This window comes from Uranotaenia lowii, chromosome 2, assembly GCF_029784155.1.
Source record: "Uranotaenia lowii strain MFRU-FL chromosome 2, ASM2978415v1, whole genome shotgun sequence".
NCBI lineage: Eukaryota > Metazoa > Arthropoda > Insecta > Diptera > Culicidae > Uranotaenia > Uranotaenia lowii.
The window spans coordinates 131,591,540-131,614,945 of record NC_073692.1 but is presented as its reverse complement, the minus strand read 5'-3'; the positions used below and the strand labels follow the sequence as shown (position 1 = coordinate 131,614,945).

The following is a 23,406-nucleotide window of genomic DNA, read 5'->3' as shown; positions in this document are numbered from 1 at the left end:
CAGTGTTGTGACTTTGTTTTTTTTTTGTGCCTTTCTAATATCAAATACACAAAAGCGGTAACATCGAGCCGAAAGGAACAACAAAAAAAAACTGTTTCGAGTATGTCTGTATGAATAACACATGACGCTGTGAAACAAAACGAAACCTGAACCCGGACTCGGACTTGCGAACGGATCAGCAAAAATTTTGTAACCCCTTTGGAGAAGCGCCTGTGTGAGGATTGATGGGGCATCGTCATCGCCTCGCCAGCGCAAGTGACAGAGAGCGTCAGACAGTCCGCGCTTACAAGTGTTCGCGCAATGTGTGTTTACTCAGGTGTGTGTTAGCTGCTGCTGCTGGACGTTTTCGTGGCGCTTCTCGTGGCGTGTCCGGTTCAGAGTTTGGCAGTCATCGCGCGAAGTTAATGTAATGATTATTTATCGCTTTAATTGATCACTTCTACTTGGCTGTCGCGCCGAACGAGCGCGTGTTCATGATTGATGCGATCGCGTAGCGTGGCCCCTCCCCCTTCTTTCCCGATCCAGTAAGTTTTCCCAACGATCAGATACTGCTTAGCACCAGTACTTTCGCGTGCTCTAAACAAGTGTCACCGAGTATCCATCCCGAAAGGGAACCCATCAGGTGGATAAAACTTTTGCATCGAAGAAAAAATCGTGATGTGTCACACATGAACAAAACCACCTGTAGCCCTCCTCTCTATCTGCCTTTCAATTTCTCACTCACCCGCTTTCCCGAACCCTCTGTAACGCGCGCTACTGCTAACTAACAAAAAACGAAAGGCCAACGAAACGGCAAAGTGTAACGCGCGTGATCACACACGTCATCTGCGACGCGCGGTTTCCCGAAGCGCGTTTGAGTCATCCATCGGCTTCAAACACTGCTGTGGATGCCCTCACACTCGAGAAACTTTTACGGAGACCTGACCGGCCAGTGAAGTTGAGCACCTCAACACCTTCCTGGGAAGGTAAGCGCGAGGAAACCGAAGGTAAAGAAGAGGTAGGGTCGATGATGGGGTAGGTACCTGCACTACTGTTACAAAACTTGACAGCTGAATAAGGCAATTTTGATCCGTAGCACGATTCGGTGTGAGAGAGTCGGTGGTCACCGCGTCACCATTATTGGCATGGCGGTGGTGTCAGTGTCGACCAGCTCGATTTGCACCGGTTTTCAATTTTGTATGGGGCCACCGAGGTGTTGAAAAGAGGATTTGTTTAATTGAATGGTATATTTGAGGCTGGTAGTTTCAATAACATTACATGTATATGGTAACAAACTTATTTTGGAATAGGTGACCACCTGGTTTATCTTCCTCATAAAGCAACTAATCATGGACATTTTAAGCGGATATAGTTGAAACTGGGGCTTCGAATATATCTCGTTATTTTTTTTATGATTACCCAACAAACATTTTGGCTGCTTAAGAACGGCAATTTGCTGTAAAAAAGCTGAGCTAAAGTGTAATTGCTGTTTCAGCTTACTGGCTGAATAAAGAAAGCTTAAATCATGTTACAGCGTTTAAAAAAGTCTTAGTTCAACCATTCGCTACCATTGAATACTAAATTGAAACGAGAGGGAAATTTTGGTTTTCGTTATTATTCTATTTTTTATAATTACTTATTCAGCTTGATTCTGAAATAATGAATTAAATTTACCAAAAAATGGATTTTTGGTGCAAAAATTGAAAAAAAGGATCATTTCTCCTACACTTTATATGAAATAAACCTTCGGTTGAGAGGCTTTTTGGTAGCTTAAAAACGACAAATTTTCATTGCGCCGCAGACTTCATGATTGATTCTGCGTAATGCGGCATGCGACGAACAAGCCGGAGGTTTAAAGTTCGGTGCAATTGATGCGAAAAAAAACAACACAGTGGGGAAAAAGTGTGTTCCAAACCTCGGACAGACGTTGGTATTTTTTTTTTGTTTTTTTTTTGTGTTGGGTCATCAAATGACGTTTAATGACGTTCGCTGAAGAACTTCTCCAAATCAAGATGATTAAAAGCTGAAGACACGTGAATTATTGAATTTTGGAGGACCAGCCATATTGCTGATTAAAAATTTAACCATGATGTTTTTTAGCAAGAAAATATTTGTTGGGTAGTTGTTTAACAGGGGAGATAAACAAGGTGGTCCAAAATTGGTCCCCATATCCAAAATAAGTCCGTTACCTTATTTTAAATTCTGGATTTATTTATCAACCTTAACTTGGGCAATGGTTTAAAAGTTGTGTTGGAACAATTTTTAACAAAAATGTTTTACCGCGTTATGAAAATCAATCACGGACATGAAAATCAAGAAATCTAGAAATATCGTATAACCTAGATAGAAAAAATAGCTCGGACTTCTTTCGCTTATTTTATGGATGATCCGGATTTTTTTAGTTTGATTTCCATACTCATACGTACATTGTGTAGCTCGAACGTTCAATTTTGATATTGTTGGTCAAAATCCAGTTTTATGATCAAAACACGAGCCTAATGTTGTTGATAAGATTTTTTTTGATGAAAGCCTTTTTGAATATCTCTGCTCCAAAATTTTCTGAACTCGATGATCCTTAATCTGTTTTTCTTGAGAAGAATTCTTGAAGCAATGAAAAAATTCACTAGGCCATAGCACAGTCATTTGACCTAATAATTACAATTTTAAGTTCAAGAATAAAACTAAAAAAAGTTGACTCGAATTGTCTGGCAATGTCATTTTGTGAACCTGACATTCATATGTTTTTTTTGACAAAAATCCATACGAACTTAACCTTTTTGTCAAACGAACTTGCCTTGTCTTCAATATGTAAGCCATTAGACTGAGTCGATTAGGGGTCATTCTTGAATTTCTCAAACCCTGGGGTCTTCAAAGCTTCGTTTTTGGCTCAAAACTCGTCCATGATTTTTGCTGATTTTTACGTAACGTTGCCATGAGTAAAACTTGACCTATGAGGTTTGCACGGGGAAATTGAATATTTTGTACTGAAAAATCAACATCATTTTTGTTTCTTCTGTTTATGGTATTTGTGCAAATTTATGAATTCTTCAAATAAAATTTTCCGCTGAAAAACTTTGTCAAAGACCGTAACTTTGTATCTTATTAGGCAAACAAGTTATAAGCTGCTGAATAGGGGTATGTCTTTTGGCATTGAAAGTCAATCAATTCAGCTGACATCACTGCTTGTGCATATCGAAGTATTCCTTGAAAATGAGTCATACAATACTTCGCTTGGCACAAGCAGTGATGTCAGTTGAACTGATTGACTTTCAATGCCAAAAGACATACCCCTATTCAGCAGCTTATAACTTTTTGCCTAATGAGATACGAAATTTTCGTCTTCGACAAAATTTATAGATTGGCACAAAACCCATTATCAGACTAGGTTCCACAGAAAAAAAAATTATGTTGATTTTTCAGAACAAAACATTAAATTTTCCCATTCAAACATAAAAGAGAAAATTTTCTTATGTAAAAATTACTTAGAAATTCTGCAAAAAATCATGGATGAGTTTTGAACCGAAACGAAGCTTTTAAGACTCCAGGGTCTGTGAAATTAAAAAATGACCCCAAATCAATTCAGTATAGTAAGGCAGGATTAATAAGGATTCAATTTTGCGTCATTGAAATTTGGAGTTTTAGAAAAATATTTCTAATGAATAGATTGCAATATCAAACTTTTCTCTTCCGTTTTTTTTAGGGGAAAAATACTTCACATCACCGATTATATTACTAATTGTCTTATTCTGATACGTAAACTCACAATTAGAAAAAGAACATGGTGAATTTCGAAAATTTGAAATAGTTGATGCGATTAATAAAATGTGCGAGTATTAATTTTGACAACCAAAAAAATACTGCTTCTAATCCAAATAACCATAAGCACTAAAGTTTTGCGTTTTTTTTAGCATTTAGCACTTGAATGCTGGTATACATTACATCAGCACATCAAGTGTAATTTTGCATTATGACAGCCCTTCAAGTGCTAAATGCAACTAGCATTTTTTCAGCTTTGCACAATGCTTTTGAAATGCAACATAGCTTTAAATCAGAATAACAAATGCTCTGTTTTCTAAGCATTGCTTGCTTTAATGCTTTTAAGCACTATGTACGCACTGAAGTAGCAAAAGGCCAAAGCACATTAGCAGTGATTGATGCTGAATTAACACTAATTTAAATTATACTGACTGATTTGCAGCTTTCACAGATCGTCAGCCATCTTAAGTGCTAGATATAAAATTTTTCAATTTTTTCTCTTTGTTCATCTCCGGAACATCTGGGCGAGACTTCTAGGTTTCTAGATAGAAAACCGCCAGGTACCCGCTTAAAAGTTTGTTTTGCTGGCCTTTACGTAATTTTTCAAAATATTCCCCTACTAGTGATTACAATATTTTGCGCACGATTTGAGCACCGTATTTTATTTTTTCGGTAGGCTGCTTTTTTCTTGTTAAAATGAAGGCAGGCGTGTTTATTAGTCAGCTAGATCACTAAGTAAAAAAAATTAACCGTCACTTCCCCAATCGAAAATTTTTAATTTACGCTTGATAAACCCTCCAATATTCCCTACCTTCATGGAATCAATCATCTTCATTTCATGAATAGTGAAAATAAGAATGAATTATCACAGATTTAGATCCTCTAGGACTCCTTAAACGGTTTACAACATGAAATTTCTTCGATTGGTTGATTTCCACTGGGACTTTCCGGAATTTATCGTGATCCCGTCCAAGAAAATAATTCAATGACCTTCTTTTTTGGACGGTATCTCGAAAACCACTTGACAAAGCGTCACAAAAATTTGCACATGTAAACATTACACTGGTAGGTGGCTTCGCTGAAAGTTTTATCAAATTTTATTTATGCATGCAGATGTTGTTAACAAAACGAAGTGTTGCATTTTTTTTTCGAATTGAAAAAAATGGATCAGATTGAGTAAAGAAAATTACAGTTTTACTTTGATAGATATTCGGCTTAAACTAAAAAAAATACATTGATTTTACAGAAAAAAAATTCTTTCCGTTCGACAACTTAGTGTAAAAGTGAAAAGCTACAAAGAATTTACAAAACAGAACAATTCCAATACAGGAACGCTACGAAAAGAATCTGAAATCTGAAAATAACATTTTTCGATACAAAAGGTTAATTATATGAAAATTTATGAGATTTGATTAATAACACGAAGTCTAGCTAACCAACTTTTAACCATAGTGATAAATCTTTCTCAATTATTTCAAATTTTTGCAGTAAGAATCAGTCAAGTTTGTCGATTAAAATGTTTTGTTTTTGGGACTTGGGTCTTAAAATTGCTAATTGATTTGTGAGGCATTGAAAAGTTTGAAATGTTTTGCAATACTTCTACCGTTATATTTAAAAATACCATATAAACACAGATATAGATAAGGTTTCGTATACACTAGTGTGTTAAAATCTTCATTTTAAATTTTAATCGGGATCCCGAGAATTCCCGAGAAAAGGATCGTCAGACATCCCGATTCTCGGGAACACAAATGGCCGGGAAATGGACACTCTGCGGTAAATGCGACTATGACGTCAATAAATTAAGGGTTAAGGATTGAAATAATTTTGGAGCTGGTAAAGAAGAAAAACTCTCCAAACTTCTGAAGAAGTATTTTCTATTGCCTGTTGCGAGGCATCGATTTTGAAAATTTTTACAAATATTTTTAAAAATATTTTGAATTCTTGAACAACTAAAAACATTATTTTATAGTTTTTTCAAGCAAAAATAACAAAGTTAATTTATATATTTACATTGTTTTGAATTTATTTAACACTTATGTTATTAATATTAACACATGATTTCGCCCAGATATAATTTTTGTAGCTATATTCACATGCTGTTTTTTTTATACGTTCCATATACATTATGGAGTGATCGTACACAATTTGAAAATTAAGCATTTACGTACTAAAGTGGAGGCAATATATATACATAAATTTAATTTCTTTCTAAAACGAAGAAAACTAAAAGAATTGAACGTTAGCCGACTCCTTTTTCGTACCTACCGGAAAAAATGCAAGAGAGCGCAAGATTTTACTCTAATACACTTCAATTCGTTGCCAGCGCCAATGTTTTCCAGGTCTCTAAATGGTCAACATTACTCAATTCCAATCTGATTTATAGCCATCTGTATGCACTGCTGGTTGCAGAGAGAATATGAAGATGATTTTCTCACTTGAACCCGCGCAAGAGCAATATCATTTAAAAATTTACAAACATGGCGGATTTTCTATCATATTCGATTTAAACCGACTTCAGACGACATTTTATACGATCTTTTTACCATACAGTTGGAATTGCGATTCGCAACACCATTGTAAACGACTTAAGCTATCATTTCTGATACGATTTCATGTTTACTGGGCGATTTTTTTTCTGCAAAGGGTTTTCAATAAATCGAAGAAATAGAATTTCATCAAATTTGTAATTTTTGGATAAGATATAAAGTGCTGGAAACATTTCAACAATTGTCTATCAGAAACATTCGCCTAAAACTTCGGTTGGCGCTACTCAGCAACTCTCCGTTTTATGAAATTACAGTTTTCTAAAATTGTATCATTTTCTGTTTCGAGATGATGTTTCACTTTCAAAGCTCTAGTTTTAAAAAGTCTAGTCTAGTTTTCCAGTTCGTTGTCTCAGATTATTTCATCTCTTAAACTGGCCTTAAATTAGTTACCGCAGAATGTTGAAGGTGCCATGGCCGAAGCCTGCGAACTGTTTGGAAGAGGGAAAAGAATGTCGGTAAAATTTCTTACTGAATCTTAAGGCTCTATCAATGAGGATTGTAAATTAAAAATTAAAAAAAAATTAATGTAGTATTATAAAAGTATTTGAACAAACTTAAAATCTATCTTTTTTTTTTTTACACACAAAAATTGATAAGACGCAGTACCAATTCCAGAGTGCGAATCGATTGCTTTTTAAGAAATGCAATCCCAGTTGGAAAGTGCCACCCAACTTTCAAGGAAAAACGGCAATTTCGAAGATGAAATCGTACTAAACAGGTAAATTTTTCCTACAGGGAATTTTTTATCAAATTTTGCAAGGTTCGCAATGCCGACAATAGGTGGCAAAATAAGACAGAAAATGATCGGATTTTTGTTATAAGTGTCATGTCAGTGTGATCAGGCCCTAATTTACACGGAAAAAGCAAGCATTTTTCGTTAGCTGATCTACGTTTTTGCAGATCAATTTTACAAATCATAGAATTGAAAAGGTACTTTAACAAATTCGTATTTTTAATTTATTATGAATTCTCTTAAAATATTTGAAAAACAAAATTAAAGTTTCAACCATGTTATTTTAACATAAATAAATAAAATATGAATATTTCAGTATGTTATTTCAATGTAAAGAATTAAATATCACGTTTTGCTTGAATTTAAGTAATAAAACTCAAAATAGATACAGACCATTATCCTGTCTGACAGTTTGGCAGACTTTAAGAAAAGTAATTCGCTATTAATTGAACAGAGTTTATGAATGCATTAATCCATTAAGCTTAGATCATTTAGATATGTGACACTTTCATTTGGTTATAGCTAAGTCTCTAGTAAACGGATATGCAAAATTTTGATAATTTACTGCCTATTTTTTCATTTATAACTAAAGTATTTCCAATATATTTGAAATGCAAGAGAAGAAGACAAAAATAATTATGCACAGTTTTCTTCAAAATCCATCATTATGGAATTGAGAGCTAACAAAACCGTTGTGTATGCCGAAAACTTCTATTCTTGAATGGTGATAAGTATGAAAACAGTGTCAAGAATGTCCACAAGGCTCAAACCAAGTGTAAGAGTTAAGTAAATGATCGTAAATTACGGTTAAAGATCTTCAGGGAGTTCAAGGTTTATACCAGCATTTTAAATTATATATAAGCGAAACTTATGGCAGTTGAATTATGTAGCATTTCTGGTTCTGACAAGGTTTCTAGCAGAATAAAGCTTATATAAGGAAAAATATCATGATTTGGCAAAACTCTTCGCTTGAGGAAAAAAAATAATGAAGAAAACGTTGGATTTCGATGTTTTCAAAAGCCTAAAAAGGGTAGCCTTGTTTGAAAACTGCGTAATTTACAATTTCATCTAATCTATTTTACATTTCATTGTGTATAATGAGGATTCTACTATGTTTTTGTTTGATTTTGCCAGCTTACATTTCAGTAAAAACGTGTGCTATCTGTAAATTAAGAAGTATTGGCCAAAATAGGAACGGAAAATGCAGTCATCTAAACCACCGATTGAATGAATTATTACTGGAAAAATCTGACCAATATAAGAACTGAAAAAAGTTTGCGCCTACCGATGGGAGATAACTAAAATAAAGAATAATTATTTTTTACAAAACAATATATAATTTTTTCTATATTCTTCCATAAATAATCATAAGATTATCTTCATCTCCTTCTCAGATTTTTTTTCGATAAAACGAATGATTTTCAAGATACGCGCATTCTTGAATGCACGCGCATTTTTTCTAAATAATCTCTAAACTCTAAATGAACTAAGCTTTAACTAAAAATTGAGAGCTGAGGAGTAAAATCGGTGGTGACTAGCGTGAGGGTAAAAAATCATTCTGAACGAAGATTAGCAACCTTAGTTGGGTAGTTGAATTTAAAGCAAATACTTTGCTTTAGTATATCTAGCAGTGAAACTGACAAATAAACGGATTTAACTTCAGGTTCCAATAGCCTTTCGGGTATCCAATTGTCCATCGTTTGATGTTTGAAAATTTTGAGATCAACTTAAATTTACGAGCTTGAAAAAAACACGTCACTTTTTAGTCGTTTACTACTACTATTAACGATTGTCTTTAAGAAACATACCCACAAATTATTTTCGATTGATCAACCAAAAAAAAATTCATTATCATTTTAAAAGTTTAGTGCTTCTAAGTGAAATTTGAGATTGATGACACGAGGAAGATTCAACTAGAAAGCTTTCCGAAAGCTTGTAAAAGTCTAATAACTTTTACAAGCTTACACTTTGGTGCTCAACTTTGTTGCAGTTTGTACCGACTGTTTCTCAATCAGATCAGAATAAAGTTGTAAAACTCCGACTCCCCAGGCTGAAACAAAGTCGAAGCAGGTATTTAGCTTGTTATTTACGTTCCCGTCTAGTGGGCGTGCTATTTATGCAAATAAATCGATCCTCAGTCATCCCCCCATTCTCCGTTTAGCATCCATTCGACTCTGGCTGAGTGAAGTCAGCCAAAGCCCATCTTAATTTGAGTCAGTCTCGATTGACAATGGGTTGAAAAAGACGTAACAATCCTACCACTACTACCGGCTCCCTAGTTTATTAGTCCTCAATCAATTAAGTTTACGAGTCCGTTTTGCTTTTTTTTTAGCGCAAACTCTGGCAGTGTAGAACTGATGATGCGTGGCTAAACCGGCAGCAGCTCACCAGTTTATTTATTGATGATTGATCAAGAGGGACATTCCGGGGTCCGCCTATCGCAACCCTTCTTTGGAACCACCTTAAAAAAAATTCTGCTCCCACCCTGGAGACAGGAAATCATACCCCATGCGTGAGTGTGGTGTGTTGCTTCGGTTGACTCTGAGACTCTCCAGACTCTTGTTTGGTTTTGTAGAGTTTTATTGCCGGCAACTGTCTTCGTCGGTGTCGTCCAAAGAATCCAGTGGGGAGACACGACACGAGACGGTAGTGTGTATAGTTGTCGTCTTCGCTTTCAAGTGTCAAGGTTCGCTGTCTGCCCCGGCGATGAGGTCACTTTTGGAGATTCATCTCTCGAGGCGTTTTGAACCGTTGAAGTCGGTTTGGTGCTGTACTTAATCTACTGTGGGTATGTGAGGTTATGATATTTTTTTCTGTCATTTTTATTACTCTTGTATTTCGGGTGAAAGGATTCATCAGTTTCTGGAAGCTGAGTTGATGCCTGCTGGACCATCATGGTGTTTAAGATGATGATGATAACATCAGTGTATTCTTTCCGTATGAAATTCACACCATCAAATTATGACATGAAATTTGGTACCGGCGGACGATTTTATCTTGGGTGCTGTTCCCACGCGCTTTTTCAAAACACACATTTGTTCGACAAACCAGTCAACATAAAATAACTCGAATGATGATTCACTTCAAGTGTCTTTAGTCTCTAATTTTAAATAATAGGTTTGAAATGAACAACTTTAAACTGTCCAGTTCTTAATTTGATTATTTAGCAGCGAGCGATTAAAGGTTCTTCAACCTGAAAAACTTATAAAAAAAATATTTTTAAAAGTGAAACGTGCTCTTAGACATTTCTGCTGTGTTAAGAATACGAACTCGTGAATATTTAACAATAAAGTGTTAGTTTGCTCAACGATGTGGTTGATTCTAAGTCAAAATATCACACCTCATGTCACACTATTGGAGAGTACAATCAATCATCGCTTTCAATCGGAACTGAATCATATTCTAGCTCATCAGTTCTTATTCATCAATGCGCAAATTGTAAACAATACCAGTTACTAGCATAAACGTACTGAACTTTCTATTTTCTCTGTTAAAATATGATACTTTTTTTTATTTTTTTGTATTTAAATTTGAGTTTGTTAAAAAGGCGAAAAGCTTTATTTATGAGTGTGCATCAACAACGCTCTTTGAGCCATCTTCATCCCGGGGGCGAAAAGTATTTTTTGTTTATTCTCATCTGGGGAAGTTTTTCTCCTCCAAATTTCATCGCGTACAAAAAGGCCAAAAGTAATTCCGGGATCAAAAAAAGACATTCTTATATTTTCAAATCAATTTAACAAGGCAAAAAGCGCAATAATAGTAATTCTTCAAAAAGTTATGTGTTGAAACGTGCAAATATGTTCAGTAAGATTACTTGTAGCTGCTTTTCCAAGCAAAAACTGGTCTCAATATTCTTCAATGAAGAGTGATCCAAAAGGCGAATTCTGGATTTCCAAAGGACGCTCGCATTTTAGCGAATAGACGAAATGAGAAAACAAAAGAGCCTAAAAGCCAATTTATCTATTTTTAACTATCACGGAAACCTTTAATTTACCTATCGTGGAATTGTATTATGCTTATTTTTAAGAAGTTTAGGTTCTTAGTTAGGAATGTGATAAGGTACAGTGAAACAGGCATTTGGTTATACCTTCTGAAACTGCAAATGCTTTTTTCTCGAAATAGAGGACTTGGCATATTGGTCCTTTTAAAATATTTATACCTTTATAAGCTCATTATCTTTCAACAAATAAGATACACACTAGATTTACTATGTTGTTAAACAATACTGGTTTTTTCCATTTTATTCACTGATTTATAGTTGAACATTCACAAATTGCCTCAATAGGCTACTCGATAAATGAATACATGAAAAATGTATTAAATTTTTTTTAACAATCACAAATGTGATCGTACTTTGAAATACAAAAAAAAAACAAAATAAACCATCAGTGGGAATCAGGCCCGTGCGAAGAACCCGTTCAAAATTCAAATTTAGCTTAAACTAATAACAATGCCAAAACTACACAATAAATATGGAAATGGATTTCTTACATAATTTTCTTACTCATAGTTATCGCACAAACTAAAAAATAATAAATTGTAATGACAAAAATAAAAATAACATCCAAAACAAATCCCAATGAAATTTTCAAATCAATGAAATTTTTGGTAGGTCATTGATAATTTTTTTTCAAAATGATGTTCCTTAATCTGAGCTAGAAATTTAATTCATAATTATTGCTAAGCTGTCTAGTTTTAAATTTTGATATAAATATTCCCAAAACACATATGTATTAAGAAATAAAAAATTGAATACTAAAATAAATGTCAGATCAGGTAAAAAATTAACCATGATTAATTGTTTGGAAAACAATAATATTTGTTATTTATTATTCGTATTGATTTACATTTATTTTTTCTCATTTTCAACTGAAGGTTTGATTGAAAAATTCAGCTGTAGTGTTTTGAATTTGAAAAAAAAAATCGCGATTTGAAATGTAAATTTTTTATAAGAAAAAAAATCAATAGTTTTTGTTTTTGGAACACCAAATATTCAGAATTGAAAAATATAGACAAGCTTATCAAAAATATTTCTAAAAAATTCGACTTTGAAATTCGGAAAAATTCTATAAAAATTAAAACAAACTGTGTCCCAAAATTCAGTTATTCAATTTGAAAACTAAAACATAATACGCAGATGAAAAGATTAGTTTTTTTATCATTAAAGAAAGTTTTTTTTTTAAATCACGCGTTTTACCATTATAAAAACTTTTATTATTGAACTCATTTATCATAACTCAAGGGAGAAGCATTTTGGTGTTTATGCTTTAATGATTTGTTATTTGTTATTTAAAATTTATTCGGATTTCGTTTATTTTCTACGTTGGAAAAAAGAAAAATATTTTGATGATGATGCTGCATGTTCTAGAAAAGTAAAATTCAACAATTCTTGGAAATTTGAAAAAATAGCAAGTATTTTTAACATTACTGCATGAAATTAAAAAAAAACAATCAGTTTTCAATTAACAAATTTGTTAAAACCTGTAAAACGATTAGATCTATGCTTTAAAAATATTTTAAATTCAACTATGTTTAAAACTTCTTTAAGCATTCGCAAAATGATGAAAAGCAAACAAATCGAAAACTTTTATTACTTTTGTTGCAAAACTCAAAATTAGATATTTAGGAATCACAATTTATCATGAATTTTCAATGAAATAAAAAAAAATAGTGTCACAGAAAACAATCACAAAGCTTTTTTTCTCAAAAACACAGATTTTTTTTCGGCCAGCTTGTCTAGAACCCAATTTAGTTGTCGTTGAAAATTTTTCAGAAGCTGAGTTTTATTATTAAAAACCTACGAAAAACTTTAAAGATAAAGCAAAAATTTTGACTATTTTAAAAGAAGCCTAACCACAAAGGTTAAGGAAATTGACTTTCAGTATTTTTTGAGTGTAGTTTTTGCACACTTAAACCCGTTTTTCCTATCTTTTGAAACACCTAAAAGCTTTTTTTTTTATAAAAATGTTAAAATTGTACCACGAAGAACTAATATATTTCCACTTACATATATGGAATGTCAATATTGAAGATGTGTTTTGAAATTATTGATGTTTGTTTATTTATTATCTCTCCTACCTGACTTAAGCATTTTTCCTTAAAAAGGATCAGAGGTATATTTTCAAAAATATGAAAACAAGGAAGTTTTCAATATGGAAAAATAAAAAGAAATGATAGTAAAATGGAAAAAATTAAGGTTTTTTTTTATTTTGATATATTCTCAGAAAGCTCATTGAAATTGAACATTGAAATATCAATAAGAACTTGATTTTCAGGCTAAATAGAATGCACATTAGCACACAGAACGGGCTGATTATGCTCTCAATGAACTATTTGTTTTCGGTTGCTAGAGTAGTTTTGCTGAATCGTTTCAAATTATTTTCCATTTTATTAATGATATTCAACTAGTAATTTTGGCATATTTTTCTGGTATTTTTGTTTGCTTATAGAATGGCTGTTTTAAAGAATTGAGTATTTTTTCTAAAAATTTGCGCAAAATAAATTTACCGCATTGCTCTTTGAGTGGCTCTATTTTTACAGTATTAAAAATATAGAAATAATACCTTGTAGAATACACATTTTCATCTTTCTTTGTGCAAATTTTTAAAAAAAAAGTATGAATGATGAATGATTTTGTACAGCATTTGCAAAGTGATGCAATTTTATGTGGGTCACCCATCGTTTAAGCCGCCGCCCGTGGCATAAAGGATAACCTTCAAGTCTTCTAAGCCAATGGTCATGAGATCGAATCCCAGTCACGGCATTCATAGGACACTTTCTGTGGGTTGGTGGTGTTAGCATTTGTATGATGCTAGCCACTATTTAGTGTTAAGTTAACGGATTCTCTTCGAGGAAACATCAAGTTTCGTTGTGATCCAATATGTGTTTGTGTTCGTTTTATAAACTTCATTCTACAGAATGGTTAACAACACTTTTGATAGCTCAAAGCTAAATTTTTTTAATTCAGTGCAGTGGTTTCTGAGAGAGAGGATGCCAAATTTTGGTGTTTTTTTGGCTAAAATTTCTTTGCGGTCCATCATGTGATGAGATTTTTTCCTTTAAAAATCCATCCAGAATTGTTGTAACTCTCAGAGCTGACAAACACCAAGGATTTCTGGGGACAAAAAGTAGATTGTTTTTTAAAAATACGTCCATTTCCAGTTCGTTCATGCTTGTAAGCTTTTCTTAGCTGTAGCTTTCGACAACTTCTTGTTAAACAATTTCATTTAGTTGTGGATTATTAAATCAACTTATTTTGAAACATTCTGTGCAAAAGGTAGATTAAAATAATGATTGGCTTCGGTTTTAAGCCGATTTCAGTTTAACCCTTGTTGTTGTTGTTGTTGTATATTTATTTAAAGAGGGTTTTTAGCCTTCAACTTTTACCCTCAACCCTTGTTAAAGCGTTGTTTTGCACTAGAGGGTTAAGAGTTATTAAGTAGTGCGAAATTTATCCATAGCGATTTCTTATCCTTCAGACTTACAAATCACTAAAAACCAATAATTTCTTTAAAACTTAGGGCAGAATACGGATACATTTTCTTATTATCATCATATCTTTTTGGAAAAAATTCGTAAATCTTCATCTTTTGCATTTTCTGATAGCGCGGAATTTCAAGTTGATGTGCTCCAAAAGTTAGAACGATAGATGAATTAGAAGCATTTCCATGGAACTTAAAAAATCTGATATTTTGGAAGTTCGAGGAGACATGATCCTTTACTAAAGAAGACTTCACTTTTATGTTGGGTGCCCTTGGTTTTGGCAAAAATTAAGCAAAATCTAAAGAATAAAGTTCTATGCACTTTTTACAGCCATATTCGTTTTCACTTCACAGTTTATAAGTTTCAGACTAATAAAATTCTAAAAGTTTGTCTACTACCCTATAGTCATTTAATATGGCGCAGTTTTATAATTTAAAGAAAAAAATCACTTTTTTGAGACCTTTTTGATAAGGAAATTATTGGATAAATATTAGCCATTGGATAAATATTAATAATTTCGTACTAAGCACTTGGACTCGAGGGATCAAATGAACCCATTACAACATTTTGGAAAACTTTTTTTACAAAAGTTGGAACGTACAATTGCTTTGAAAATATGGCGTATAGAAGTTTACATTTTATTTACTCTAACGATTAACATATTGGAATAAATATTGTTAGAGTAAGTCACGTTTTGTAAGGTTTTCCAAACAAAATGCAATAACTCAAGAAATATTTTAGAGAAAGCTTTTTGAGATAATAGGTTTGTTGGGCTTGTGATATAGCTCAGTTGGCAAGTCTGTTGTCTCCTGAGCCGATGTCCGCGAGTTCGAGCCCAAGAGTAAACATCGAACACAGTTGTACCGGATAAGTTTTTCAATAACGATCCGCCAACTGCAACGTTGATAAAGTCACGAATGCCATAAAGATGGTAAAACGACTATAATCGAAACAAAAAAAAAAAAAGAAAAAAGTTTTGTTTTTTGTTCCATTCAACAATTTTTTCTAGAAAATTTTATCTATTTTAATCAAGTATCTTCAGAGATCAATCCTCATTCTCATCTACAGGAAAGAATCATGATTTAAAAAATAATATCCTTCAGAACAAGTTCCTTTTTTAAGTTTAATTATAGACAGTTTAAAATTTCTGCATCAGTGTCTTAAAAATAAGAAATTGATTTTGTGTCTACATTTGTTCGTACAGGAAAAAATCGGTTTCGAATCTAGAACTTCTAAATAAAATTTATAGCAAAAGAAATTTCTTGAAAACCAACAAATTAGTCATATTGTAGTGCTGTATAGAGCTCATTCAGTGGTCTGAAAAAGACATCAGGAGAACAAATTCCTTCGACAAAAGTTAATTTATATAAACCTTAAGTTTTAATTGAATGCTTCATACTTTTTTGTGAATCTTCTAATGGTTTCAAAGCAAATTATCAATATTATTAAGGACATCTTAAGATTATGAAATTTTTTATTGACGGATAGAAGAAATGAAAGATGGTGAAAATGAGCGGGGAAAATTTAATAGGAGCATTATCATCACATACCAAATTTTTGTTCGGCAATGACCCAGAATTTATTAATCTGAAACAATTTAATCATTCACAATTTGCGTTCAGATTCACAAGTTGAATTGCGAATAAATAGCTGAAAAAAGAATTCACATTGAAAGCCAAAAATACAAAATTCAAGTAAGAGAGCTTTCTGGTTGAAAATTCAGAATCAAATTTCGCCTTTAGGGTCATGATTAGTTGGAACTTTTTTTGGAACTTAGATTCAATCGTTTTCAAATTCGGAATTTAGATTTCAAACTTAGGTTTAACAGACAGTATTCAAATTTGGAATCAAAAATAAAAATTCAGGATAAGCTCGAAGTTATGTTCTACAATACAGATTGAAATATCAATGTGAGAAGTTTTTTAAGGATTTGAATTGCAGACGGTCGCAGTTTCTTAGTTCTAAATCCGTTTATTTTCTACCTCATTATTGCGATATTAATTTACTATTAACTCATCTTACGACTAACTTTCCTAAATTTAACCAAGTTCCAAAATGTCTTGTGAGTGCATTCCTATTATTCCATCTTCTGTCTCTTACCTCTTTTCGAGTAGATTTTTGAGAATCCATGATTTATTTATTTTTATTTCACAGGATTATAATCATGAAATAAATTATAAATGATAATTTTTTGTGACCAAAGAAATCTTACCTTATTTTCAAGTTAAAATTCAACTGAAAATATGGTTTTTTGATTAACATTGTTTATATTGAAAATTCTTCATGAACAAAGTTTCAAACTAAAAACTTTAATTTCAATCCAGTTTACAAGAGTCGAAAATAAATCTGATTAGAACCGCCAACTAACCGCTTACTTTTATTTCTAAAAGTTTGATAAATTTTTACCAATGTCTCAAATGGTCAATTTTGTGGTTGAAAAGAATTAGCTAATTTTATTAAATAAAAAAGTTTTTCTATAAAAAAATCTTCAAATCCCTAATTTATTTGTTAAAACTACTTACAAAAAATGGCAACTTTGCGAACGTTAGAATTTAAACTAAATTTTATATATAAAAAAATAAAAGCGTGTTTAGTGTAACACAATCACGTGTAAACGGAATAAAGTGAAAATTTGTATCCGAAGGTTTTTTGGGTCAGAGATGGTTTGTATAATAGTTTTAAGATTCTCACTTTTCATGGAAGGGGAGCCGCCATACAAAATCAACCTAAAATGGGACACTTAACTCGAAACTTTTTTGAACGGTTTAAAAACAATTTTTGGGAGCATGAAGTATTTAGGTAAGGACGTGTAGATGAAGTTAACATTTATAACGATTTATGAAGTAAAACGAAGCTTTTCGGGTCAGCTAGTACCTTACTACACAGCAAGAAAAATTCGTGTAAATTTAGATCGAAAACGATGCACGAAAACGGAACATCGATTTTGATGTAAAATTCTATCACGGTTTATTTTTTTCAAGGATGTAATTTTTGAGGCGTGTAAATTTAGATTGAAATCAATGCACGAGATCGGATCACAAAAACCGTCGTGTAAAAATACACAGGGATGTAAATTTTTAAATTTATTATCGTAAATAGTGATATTTTTGCTAAATATTGAGGGTTTTTGCTTTTGTCTTTGAATGAATTCGCCCACATGTATTATTTTTAATTCACATTTATTTTCAAAACTGAAAATTAAAACACCATCACGGAAAGCGTCAAGCTGGAATTGTTGTTGCATCCGATGATTCCCAGCACGGGGATGTTTTTACAGATCAGCGTCATCAGTATCTTCGAATGGTTCCGGAACATCATGATCTTTCGGTCAGCACTTGGGCACTTGAATGACAAAAGTTTCTCCGGATAATAACTGTCAGGATATCAGCCGCTGCGCAAAAATCTGACCTTGCTGTAATGGAGAAAAAACTAGTCAGTTTCAATCGCATTCCTCATTTCACGTATACCTACGACTTTAAAAGACTCTAGAAGTGCTGCTGTAGGTAGCTACGCCTTTGATCGACCCGTTTCCGAATAATTTTTCGACTTGTTTACTTTGTGCGCAAACTAAGGAAATATAAAAAGGCAGAAGTTGAATATTTGCATTCAATTTTAAATCAAACAGATCTAATTTTACACTGTTTGTGACATAAATTTCATTGAACGGTTTATTTTTGCATGACGCAATGTAAAATTACATCAAAACAGTTTATTTCTATCCTATTTTTGAAAAAAGTCTAATATTACATCAAAAGGAGTTTAAAATTACATCCTTTTGCAATTACACTCAAGAAAAAATAGATCACTGGTTTTTTAGATTCCGTGTATTTTTAGAAATTTTTTGCTGTGTATAAATGTGAAATAACTTAACCTGAATTCAATTAATTTATGTATGTATTGTTCAAGAAAAAAATAGGAAAAATTAAGTGACCAAACCCCCTTTATGAGCCGGTTTTTCCTTCGGCTCTGACAGTAAATGCTGTCAATTACGAATAAACAGATCAGTTCAGATTAAAATTAGGAAAGTAATGATACTTAAAGTTGTTCAACTCTATTGAAGGTTTGAAATACAGATTTAATTTGTGTACCAAAACTTGACAAACTACAGACCCCGTTTGTTTTTGGCAACACGCCCGTAAATTTTATGTTGCCATAATCGAAAGGTTTTTTTGTCACTTTTTATTATTTTTGATTTTTATTTCTAATTAGTCAAAATTCATGTAAAACCTTATATAAGCATAAATTTTTCAATTTGGCTAAATTATATTAGATTTAAGCTGTAAAACATGGAAAAACTCGTGTTTTTACTGTTTAAAACTGTGATAGATAAGCCGAATTGAAAAATTGCATGCTAATATTACGTTTTACAATAATTGTGATTAATTTGATTTGTTTGTTTGATTAATTTGAAATGTAAATAAAAAATAAAAAAGTGACAAAAAGAAACGTCTTTTTTGGATGTTGCCAAAATCGAATGCTGCCAAAATCGAGCGGGGTCTGTACATTCTTTTTTCATCAACCTGTATCTTGACTTAGATTACAAATTGATGATTAAGGTATATTCTAATTGAATATGTTGGCAAAGAAAAACATATTTTATTAATATTTGAACAAATCTCACTAACTAGCCTTGGTGAGCTCACACACTAGTTCGTTATTGAAATGGAACCTCTGCTCATTAGTACCCACATAACTGTGGGAATGATAAGACCTAAAGAATGCTCCTTAGAGACGTGGCAGCCAAAACGAGCCGTACTTAGGGTATTTAACCACTCAAGCGGTCAACGACCGCTTGCCAACAGCTGGAGTAGGTAATCCGTTCGAGGTGGAAAAAAAAAACTGGTCATTAAAATTATTTCGAACAGCCCCGTTAGCAACTGGAGCGAGCTTTCCGAAATCAACACCGGTGGAGAAAAAAAACGGCCGAAATTTTTATTTCACTCCCCAAAATATAACCAATCCCGGCGCGAAAGCCGGAAAGTCGGAAGATTTATGCTCCGGTTCGCACAGGCAGGCGCACGTCGGCCGTCATCAAATGCGCCATCACAAAGTGGCTGCTACTGGCTGCCCGGATGGATGGACCGGGTTTTGGGGCGGATGAGATGGAGCCGAATGAATGAATGAATGAAACTGAGCGAACGGAAAGCTAATATGGGAAAATTTTATCGAAACCGAAATGTTCGATCCACAAACGCTTCTCGATCGCGAGATTGATTAATTACATAGCGAAGCGGCTGAAGCGCGCAGCACAAGACAGGATGGGAATCGTCGAGAGGAAGAGATGTGATGAGCAAACAGGAAAAGGAAACACCGAAAGTAAGCGAGCAGCAAGCAAGCAAGCGGGAAGAAAGCGTTCAAGAGAAGCGAAGCGTGAAGAGAGTTGGAGCAAGTAAGTTGGTCGGTAGAGCGAAGAAGCTTTCTGCGAGATTACGAATGAGAGAAAAGGCTGGATAATGAGTGATAGCGAACGAGAGGGATCGAACACACGAGAGATGGCTAGCAGTACGCGAAGAGAAGAACAAAAGGGAACAGGGAATGATCGCGGGTCCGAATGTAACACGAGCTGAAACATCGATGTCAGTCGTCGCGTTGAAGGCGACTGTTGCGCATGGTATATCGACCGCGATCCCGGAAGAAGCTAGAAGAGTTTAAAAGTGAATGTTGTGTGTTTCCTTTTTTGTTTCCCGTTTGATATGTTCGAAGATGCAAATTCAGAAAGAAAGTTCGGATCAACCTTAAAAAAGAACTTTGTTTCCAGGCGGTTTTGTGAAAAGTGTTGAAGCCACATCGGTTGAAAACCAAGGGAAGAAACGTGCAGTTGATGGATGTGTTTTTTCTTTTATTATTCTGAAGCCGTTTTTATTTGATTGCCTCATTCTCGTCAAATTAAGAAAAAACTTTAAGGAAGCCAACAATCGAAGTTCAGGCGATTGAAGTTTGAATTCTCGTTTCGATACGCACAACATCTACGGAGTTTCGTAAAAGGGACGTGATTCATCTGTAAACGGCAGACGAGTGGGTCGATCGAATCGGATGATGATGAAGGAGACCCCCTAACAAGTCAACGGACTACGAATGTTCAGCAGAAGCCCCCTTTTTTTGGGATGGAACAGCGCACGATTCCCGGGTGCGATTATATGTCCCTCGACTCTTTTGTTGCCGCGGACCGATCGATGTTCGACATCATCATTAGTTTTGTTGTGGCTGCAGATCTATCAACAAGTAAGTATTGTGATCACGACCTCCTCCACGGTTGGGAAGAAAGAACGAAGGTGGGCTGTTGTTGAATGAAGTCGGAGAAGTGTTTTTCAGTTTGATCAACCGGCTCCTAGTACATGTAATGGCACTGGAAGAATTCACGGGTACATTTTGATATCCCCGTGTTCTAGCAGTGGCATACCTGGTACTGGGTGGTTCATCGAGAGGAAAAAGTATGGTATTTCCTCTTACTTGTGGTGTGTCTGATCCGGAAAAAGTGCGTGTGTTAAGACGGGTTCGTTGCCGGGTGGCGTTGAAGTCTCCCAGCTCAAGTTGTGTTTTTTCAACCTCAAATGTAGTTTACTCTATAGCAAATAAGTAGATTTTTAACGATTTAACAGTAATTAAGTGCTTGTGTATTACGTTAAATAATTTCAAACTTAACGATCAGTGTTTAGGTTATTGTTACTTAAGAAATTTCAACCGACATTGAGCAAAAGCGGCTTGAAACTGGCAGAAAATCAGTTCTAGCATAGACATTTGTAACATGTATCATGTTAAAGAAAACTAAAATACCCTACTTATTTCAGCTCTGAATAACTAAAATGTTAATGATACGCTCCACAGTAAAAATACAAAATAAACCGCAAGTTTAGTCAAAAAATCTTGAATTTTCTACATTGCGAGTAGAACTGGATAAAATTCAGCGATTTAAGTGACGCTTAAAACTAAGAGATACTAAAAGAGATTTACTGTTTTATCGGATAACAACAATGATTTCAGAAGTAATCATCTGGGAAACTATACTTGTTTTGAGAATAAGTAGATATTTCGTTTGATCGATATAAATTATATGGTTTTGAATGATCATTTTAAAAAATAAATTTTATTATCAAAAATTATAATTGAAATTATCAATATTTGAGGATAATAATTTTGTTCAAAGAAATATAGACCGATTTTTTTAACAAATATTTAGTCAAATGTTAAATTGCTTCAAGGGGTTTAACGTTTGGACAACATTAAAAATAGACAGTTTGAAAATTATGTGCAAAATTGGCGATTTTGGGCATGCACCAACTGATTTTAACTTATAAAACTAACAAAAGGGTGATGATGAGCTATTTTTAACACCGAAGTGAATAGAAATGGTTTTCGAAATTGTGATTTCTGAAGAAACTATTTGATTTTTAAAGTACAAAGTGGCTTCATCCGTTAGGAAAATCTTCAATTTACTAGTTTCTATGATTTTCTAAAATAAGAAATTAAATTTAACGGTTTTTATCTGATACAATTCATTTTGTTATAAAAACTCGATTCAAAAAGAAACTACACAGTTAGAAAAATCCATGTAGCATTACATGTAAGTACATGGGTAGAAGGGAATCGGCCTTTTGCATGTGATGATACTGCATACTTCATGTAAAATCCCAATAGCATTCATGTGCTTTGTTTATTGTAAGTTTACATTTTTTTTACCCCAATTCAAAATTCCTATTGGATTGCAATGTTCGAAATAAGATCGGAAACACAAGTTTGACCAAGTATTCATACTTTATTAGCAGATTTTATGATTGATATTTACACCTGTTCATAAGTGTTTGAAGTTTTCCCGGGAATCGGACTGCAGACTGTCGAATACAACAAATTACTCCTTACTAACCCCTTAGCTGCATTTGCCCGCTGATTTAGGCTCTTGTGGTTTCTGAAAAAAAAAAAAGATCAATCGATGTGAAAAGATTAGTGACGATTGGTTACAACTATTCAACAACGTCGTTTCACAAACATTTGGATAGATTTTAGATCAGAACTTACCTTGCTAGAATATTCTGCGAGCAGCAAACGGAATTCAATTCCTACGGGAATTGGAGCAAAACAACAAGTGTGTTGACAGCTTGGAGCACATGCAGTTTCATGTAAATGTCCTTTAGAACATGCATTCCCATTGAGTTTCTGCGTGTTTTGCTCGCATTTTCATGTAAATTTGCAAAGATGCTGCAAAGATGCTATAGTCTTTTCCATATTTTTGTCAGAAATGTTGTGGAAACGTAAATTCACTTGTAAAGTAGGATTACATTTTTTTTCTGTGTATGGTGATGATAATGGATTTTAAGGATGTCCTAAATGATTCTTGCCAGCCAATTTAAAAGTGATTATCTATTTTTGAAGCAAAATATGGTCTTTTGGCTAAATTAAAAAGTCCAAAAATTGTTGGATATAAAATGTACGTCTTTTCTTAACATGCTTTATAACTCAGACATCACATCCGAACGGAAATTTTCATCTTATTAAGCTTGTTTTATAAATCATTTATATTTATTTCAAAATGTAGACATTTGAAGTTAAAGTTAATTCTAATCTTTTTATTTTCGAAAAATTGTAGGCAGGGCTGAAAGAAATCATTAGCTCATTTTACAGCACACAATGGAAATTACAGATGTTTCTTATTAACTATGAACTATTTCATATCGATATCTTTTTTTCAACTTTCCGGAAGCCGTTTTCATCAAGAAAGTCGATTTTTTCAAAGTTTTCCTTGCTCTTAAAGATTTTCACTTCAAAACTTGATGCACATCTAATTGTTTTGGAAACATGTTAATTTTTGAAAGCAAATCAATGTTAAAGATGATTGAAAATCTTATAAACAATTCTCTCTAGGTTTCATTGCAGTTGATATTTGGCCTTGCTTCAAAAATGTGCTACCGGAAA

The 23,406-nt window shown here is 33.4% G+C and overlaps 1 protein-coding gene across 1 annotated transcript in view; it reads right to left on the bottom strand.

Annotated features, from left to right (window-relative positions):
• The window catches only part of LOC129741861 (uncharacterized), a 39,263-nt gene extending 21,449 nt beyond the window's left edge, over window positions 1–17,814 (bottom strand). The window contains exon 1 of the mRNA XM_055733670.1: window positions 17,713–17,814. Within this exon, the coding sequence (XP_055589645.1) occupies window positions 17,713–17,814 (102 nt within the window). The remainder of the gene's footprint in view (window positions 1–17,712) is intronic.
• Between the last annotated feature and the right edge of the window lie 5,592 nt (window positions 17,815–23,406).